Source organism: Cervus canadensis, chromosome 11 (genome assembly GCF_019320065.1).
Source record: "Cervus canadensis isolate Bull #8, Minnesota chromosome 11, ASM1932006v1, whole genome shotgun sequence".
NCBI lineage: Eukaryota > Metazoa > Chordata > Mammalia > Artiodactyla > Cervidae > Cervus > Cervus canadensis.
The window spans coordinates 21011763-21018259 of NC_057396.1; the positions used below are offsets into that span (position 1 = coordinate 21011763).

General features: G+C 52.5%; 1 protein-coding gene across 5 annotated transcripts in view; it reads left to right on the forward strand.

Annotated features, from left to right (window-relative positions):
• Positions 1-6056, forward strand: part of NCAM1 (neural cell adhesion molecule 1) — a 346079-nt gene extending 340023 nt beyond the window's left edge. For 4 of the 5 annotated variants that reach the window (XM_043481158.1, XM_043481157.1, XM_043481160.1 and 1 more), the window contains one exon: positions 2904-6056. In XM_043481158.1, the coding sequence (XP_043337093.1) occupies positions 2904-3015 (112 nt within the window). In that variant the 3' untranslated portion in view covers positions 3016-6056. Of the gene's footprint in view, positions 1-654; positions 1456-2903 lie in introns of all 5 variants that reach the window. The other variant, XM_043481156.1, reaches the window with a different exon arrangement.
• Positions 6057-6497: the final 441 nt, after the last annotated feature.

Genomic DNA, 6497 nt, shown 5'->3' on the forward strand with positions numbered 1-6497 from the left:
GATTTCCAAGAATTTTAGGGTTTTCTGCCTTTCTTCCTAAAAGGGTGAGGGGAGCTGGGGACCTGGAAAAGCCTGGCCCTGCTGGTCTCTTAAGCCTTGAGGACGCTCAGTCAGAAGGCACGCCCAGCTTTGGGTGTCATGAACGCCAGGCTGTTGTGGGTACCGTGGGTTCAAAGGGAATGGAGTTTGATGGAAGCGCAGAATCTCTGGCTGGACAGCGCCCCAGCCCTGAGGGGCCACGCGGAGCCCCTCTCTGTGGGGCGGCTGGGCCCGATTCCCCAGGGACCTCGGATGCCCGCGGTGGTGGACGCTGAGCTCAGCTGGCCTCTCCCCGGGCCGGGACGTGACAGGGCTCTGCAAGGCCCGCTGCAGATGTAGGGACAGGCTAGCCCCAGGCAGGCGGCAGGGGAGTCGGCAGGGAGGAAGGCGAGAGGCCCCTGCCAGGTGCCACGTTCTCTGTCGTCGCCTGTGTCCTCTTCTGCCCGCCCGGGCCTGTGCTGCCTCCCACGTCCTCCTCTCTCTGTGGGCCTGTGTCCTGCCTGTGCGTCCCCGCATGCCCGCCCTCGGCCCCTGCCTTGGCCTCCGCCCTGTCTTGGCTTCTCTGTCTGTCTCAGCTTCATCGTCTATCTCTTCTACTTCCTGTCCTCCCCGCAGGCTGCCTGCTGACACCACAGCCACTGTCGAGGACATGCTGCCTTCTGTCACCACCGTCACCGCTAACTCTGACACTATCACCGAAACCTTTGCCACTGCTCAGAACAGCCCCACCAGTGAGACCACCACCCTGACCTCCAGTATCGCCCCCCCGGTCGCGGCCACGCCTGATTCAAACTCTGTGCCCGCCGGCCAGGCCACCCCGTCCAAGGGGTCCGGCGTCTCTGCCGCCTCCCCGGCCCCGGCCCCAGCCCCCAAGGTCGCGCCCCTTGTTGACCTGAGCGACCCTCCCACCCCGGCCCCAGCCACCAGCAACCTGTCCTCTAGCGTGCTGGCCAACCAGGGGGCCGTGCTCAGCCCCAGCGCCCCGACCAGCGCGGGCGAGGCCCCCAAGGCCCCTCCAGCCAGCAAGGCCGTCTCCCCGTCGGCAGCCAGTCCCCTGGCAGCAGCCCCGACGGCCCCTGCCCTGGAAGCCCCCCAGGCCAAGCAGGAGGCTCCCGGCACCAAAGGTCCGGACCCCGAGCCCACCCAGCCCGGCGCCTCGAAGAGCCCAGCGGAGGCCGCCAGGGCCCTCGCCAGCCCGAAGAGCGAGGCGGCCTCCGTCAGCACCACAAACCCTGCCCAGGGCGAGGACTTTAAAATGGACGAAGGGAACTTCAAGACCCCAGATATTGACCTTGCCAAGGATGTTTTTGCAGCCCTGGGCTCTCCTGCTCCCGCCGCTGGGGCCAGTGGACAAGCCTCTGAGCTTGCTCCTTCCACGGCCGACGGCTCTCTTCCGCCTGCACCAGCCAAGACCGAGTACGGCCTCTCTCTGTCCGCTGTCTTCGGGTGGTGTCCGTGGTGGTGTGCGTCTGTGCTGTGTCCTCCTTGTTAGCTGTGTCTGCAGCCTCATCCAGGGCTTCTCGGAGGCGACCGTCAGCCAGGGGCTGGGCCAAGGCAGAGAGCGGGCGACAGGCAGGCAGCCGCCTGCTTACTAATTAGGCCGTGTTAATTACGTTTTATCCTTATCATCCTAGCGGTGGCATCTCTTGTCCCCGGAGGAGCCCTTGCATTTGGGTCGCTGATGAGCATAGCTTGGGAAGTGAGCTAAGGAGGCCACGGTGCCCTGATCAGCCACCCTAGGGCCCACGTGCGGGGTGTCATCCAGGGCCAAGGCCAAGTCCCCACCAGCATGGCACGGTGGTCCAGGCAGTGAAGAGGCAGACCCCGAGGCTAGGGGGGTGGGGGGTGGGTAGGAAATCCAGAAGCCCCCGAGACACCCCAGCCCGGACGCCCACACACCCAACCCACCTGCTTCTGCTTCTCCTGCCCCAAGTGACTCAGGAGACTCAAGCTCCCAAGCCCTGAATGAGGGCCAGGTTTCCCAAGTTCAAGGCCAGGTCCTTCAGCGTACAGGTTTCTTAAATGTGAGGCCAGCATGCAGGGGCACCAGCTGGGCCTGGAGTCTGAGTCTCCTCTGGTGCGCCCTTAGACCAGCTTCTCACTCTAGGGACTGACTGGAGCCAGGATCGACTGAGTCAGATGGAGGTTTTTACAGAGGCTCCTTGGCTGCTCCCAGATAAGCTGGGGTGCTGCCACCCAGAGTGACGGGGGACCCTCACCAGGAGCTGTAGGGAAATAAAAGGACGGCCCTGCCCACCCAACCCCACTCAGCTCCCCTGGAGCCTGGCAGCCCACCCCAGCCTCTCACCAGACTCCCATGGAAAACTGCCGTGGTAACAAACAGCATCTGCTTATCCTGCCAGGGGAAAGCCCTACAGAGGGATCACCAGGAAAGGCAGAGCACAGCGCGGTGGGAGTGCAGACAGGCAGGTGCAGGCGGTTTGCAGAGGGTCCCCTGGAATCGGTACCGGGGAGCCCAATGCACGCATCGTTTAGACCAAGCTGGGCAGCTGCTGCTGCAGCAGCAGGGTGAGAGGAGGCTGCTCCCGACACACTTCCACACTCCAGGTAAAGCTGGAGCCCCCCCACATCAGGCCAGGGCTAGAAGGGCACCTTCCTCTGATTCATCGGCTCTCCGCTTTGGCTGCACATCTAGAACCACTTGGGTGCTTTTAAAAGTCACCACATTCTGACCCAGGAGACCAGGATTTCTGGGGACACGGCCCCGGGTCAGTGATTTTCACGGGCTCCAGGTGATCCGGACATGCAGCTGAAGTTGGAGTCCAGTGCTCTTTTGAGGGACTGGCTGGAGGGTGGCTTACGGCAGACCGTGATCTCAGTGCTGTTTTCCCAATTCTCCGCAGGAAGGGTCCCGTAGAAGCAAAGCCGGAGACAGAAACGAAGCCAGCGCCAGCCGAAGTCCAGACGGTCCCCAACGATGCCACACAAACAAAGGAGAACGAGAGCAAAGCGTGATGGGTGACGAGACACCAGCAAAGATCAAAATAAAAAGTGACACAGCTTCACCAGAGCATCTCCAATATCTCACACACACACACACACACACATACACGCACACACATCTCATTCCTCTAGTGTCTTTTGCCTTTAAAAAAAAAAAAAACTAAGCAGATCAACATGGGATCTCCTTTTTGTAGATTTATAGAAAGGGTTCCTTTGTTGCGCACTCACTTGTAAGAAAACGAGACAAAAACGTGAAACCCACAGCCAAACTAGGACACTCGGTTCCCTGAAACCATTTAAAAATCAAACAAAAGGACCCCAAATTAAGAATCTAGGAAGCTCAGAAGAAAAAAGAATCTAGGTTCAGGATTTTGGTGTTGCCGAACCGGCACAGACCGGGTTCAGAGAAATAACTTCCAGACGCTAAGACTAACCGAATGAACAAAGTCCAAGTTTATTTTTCTACTTTCAGTCAAGTTTGAACTCTGTAAAACCTCATAAATAAGTTATAATTTCTGTTCACTTTGTATTTGTTCAGTATGCAAAGTGTGTCCCCCTTCCTAGCTGAATTCAATTCCCACATAGACTCTTGTTTTGTAGGAAGAATGCCAAATGCAGCTTCTGGGGGTAGATCTCAATTTGCAGTATTCGGATTTCTTTTCTTTCTCCTTTTTTTTTTTTTCTTTCTGCCAACTTTGCTTTCCAGTGTTTACAAGTTGACAAATGTTTGACTTCAGTTGTGTTTCGATGTCCATGTAAAATAGCTGCCTTTTTTTTTTCTTTTTTAAGTTACAAATACTGCCTAGAGGTGTAGGATCCTCCCAGGACAACTTTACAAAATCTAATTGTTTACAGTGGCTCTTCCCCGCCTTCTGATTTGAAATTTTTGCCTGTGTGTGACTCAGGTGAAAATCCATCTCGTTCTGGAACGGTTTTGCTTTTGGGTTTTCGGTTCCGTTTTTTTTTTTGTTTCCTTGGGGGTTAGACCACTTCTGATTAGCGACCACCTGCCCGTATCTGTGAAAAGGATCTGCTCCCCAGGCATCCCCACCCTTCCTTTTGAAGGACTCTTAGGCTTTGTTGAATGAAGCAGAGAAGATTGTATAGTCGGGGCTGGTCTTGGTGAACACACATTTTTACCCCAAACATCCCCTTTTTTGTAGAAAGCCAAATAAAATATATACATACAATTTCCTTTTGAGCCCAGAATCTAGATTTGAGCGGAAGAGCATGTGTGCTTCAGGGAATTAGTGTCTTTTTTTGGAAATCTGTTGAAGTAAAATAACATCAGCCTTCTGTTCACTTAGGCAGCATTTGTAGAAACAAAAGAAAAAAAAAACCAACCTGCTGTCTGGAGTCATAAGACAACTTTTCCTGGATTGGAAACCAAGTGGGGGGAAAAAAAATACAGAAACTTTAAGGGGGATGGGAGGGGGGAGAAGGGAAAAGCCAGCCCTTTGTATAGAAATTTTGCTTTTTTTTTCCTCATTCTACTTTAGAACTGCAAGCTTGTGCACTGTGGATGCGTGAATATTTTAGTGTGAAACGTGTTTTTGTCATAGTATTGAAATAAAACTTCAACATAGTTTGGTTGTGGAAGGTATAGCAGATAGTTCAGAAAAAAAAAACATTCAGGAAACAAAAAATAACTCTTAAAAGGAATTGAAGCCTTTAAACAAAGAATGAAATAGAAATGATGATGATGATGAAGATGATGCTAAGTCAACAGAAATGAGCACTCTGCGGGTACCTTTCCCAAGGTACAGAGGAAGCAGCCAGAGGTGAGGGTGGCAAGACCCCCTCTGCGTCCGTTCTGTGGGCCACTCTCCCCCGTGTTCTGACACTTCTGCAGCCTGGTCAGTGGCGCTATGCTAGATTATTTCAAACTGTGAAAAATAATGGTCTTGTCATTTGCTCAGTGTGGGGTTATTTTGCATTTTCTCAGCTCCTGGGGATGGAAATGGAGGATCCGGGTCTACACAGGTCTGGCCCTTTGACCTTAGGGCTTGCACAAATCTTTGGTTCAAATGCACAGGCCCCCAGGACGGAGACAGTGGTTAGAGCACGCAGCAGATGGGAGCTCCTGGGCGTCTGAGACAGAAGGGAGGGCCCAGCGGGGAGTGGTGGGTGCGCTCCTCTGGTTCCCCAGGTTGTCAGTGGAATCGATTCCTCATCTTGGGATGGTAATGGCTTCGACCACCTCAGCCAAGCCCACACTATACCTCACTGAGACTGTGCATCTCTCTTTAAGGGGTTGTGGTCAAGTGAACTGATTTTGATTCTGGTGGTTAGGAGGAGAAAGAGGTATGGTCGACCCTCAGATAACCTGGCCCAGGGCAGCTGACTCCCCACCCACCCGCTCCCCAGATCCCGGCTCTGCTGGAACCCCAAACTCTGCCAGCCTTTTGTTCTGCCTCTCCCCTGTCACACGTAGATTTGTCTCTGCATGCGTGAGCTTTCCTTTCTTTGAAAAATAAAAAACAAATCAGAGCAATGCTTTCTCTAAAATCATAGAGGGAGTCGCTTTATTTTCAAGACGTTGTATCTTTTATGTTAAGAGATAAAAGCTTATAGTTTTCCTTTTTTAATTTTTTGAAGGAGGGATCACCCTACCAGTTTCCACTGTCTATGTGTCTATATGTGTATGTGCCATACATATGTATTCACATAAAGACCGGCGTGGCCAGGTTCTGCCAGAGGGGCACTCGGGTGCCACGCGTGGGGCCTCCGAACCCTGAAGGGCCGTAGTGTATATAATGCAGCTTTGAAGTGGAACGCGGTTTTCACACTTTTCTATGGAGCCTTCCAACTCCCCGGTTTTCACTCTAGGCTGTCTCTCTGGATGGTGGTTATCAGATCTCCATTAACATCTCTACCCAGCATTCCCGACTTCGGGGGCCTTCTCTCTTGTTACAAACTTTTTACCAAGTGAAACATCGATACCACCTTTGTTTCCATTCTCACTGGTGTAAATACTGAGTACTAACTGAGAATTTTGACTTTGCATTCTGTCAGAATACTTGTGTTCAATAAAAATTGAAAGAAAAAAAAAAGCTGTTATGGTCCAACTGGAATTTATTTCAAGTCAAGGGACGTTTGTCATGTGAATTAAATGTGGAAATGACGCTGGTATGTTTTTTAACACCAGCAAAACCCAGGGTCCTGAGTTTGTGTTGCCTGAATGATTGGGTTTCTAGTCTTTTCTCACAGGTTGATGGAGGCATCCTCATTGAGAAGGACCAGATATCAGAGTCAGAAAGATTTCATTCAAATCCTGGTTCTGCCACTTTCCTTTTGACATCGGAAGAGTTACTTAATCTCCCCCAGACTCAGTTTCCGTTTTTGACAAATAGGAAATGCCAAGACTGGTAGACGTGGGTACTGGCAATGAAGCGCCATGTAGGAAAGCCTTGGCACATGGTAGATAGCCAACAAAGTGAAGGCACGGCTGCCTCCCTGGTGTGTGATAACAGCAAACCCACCTGGGGTCACAG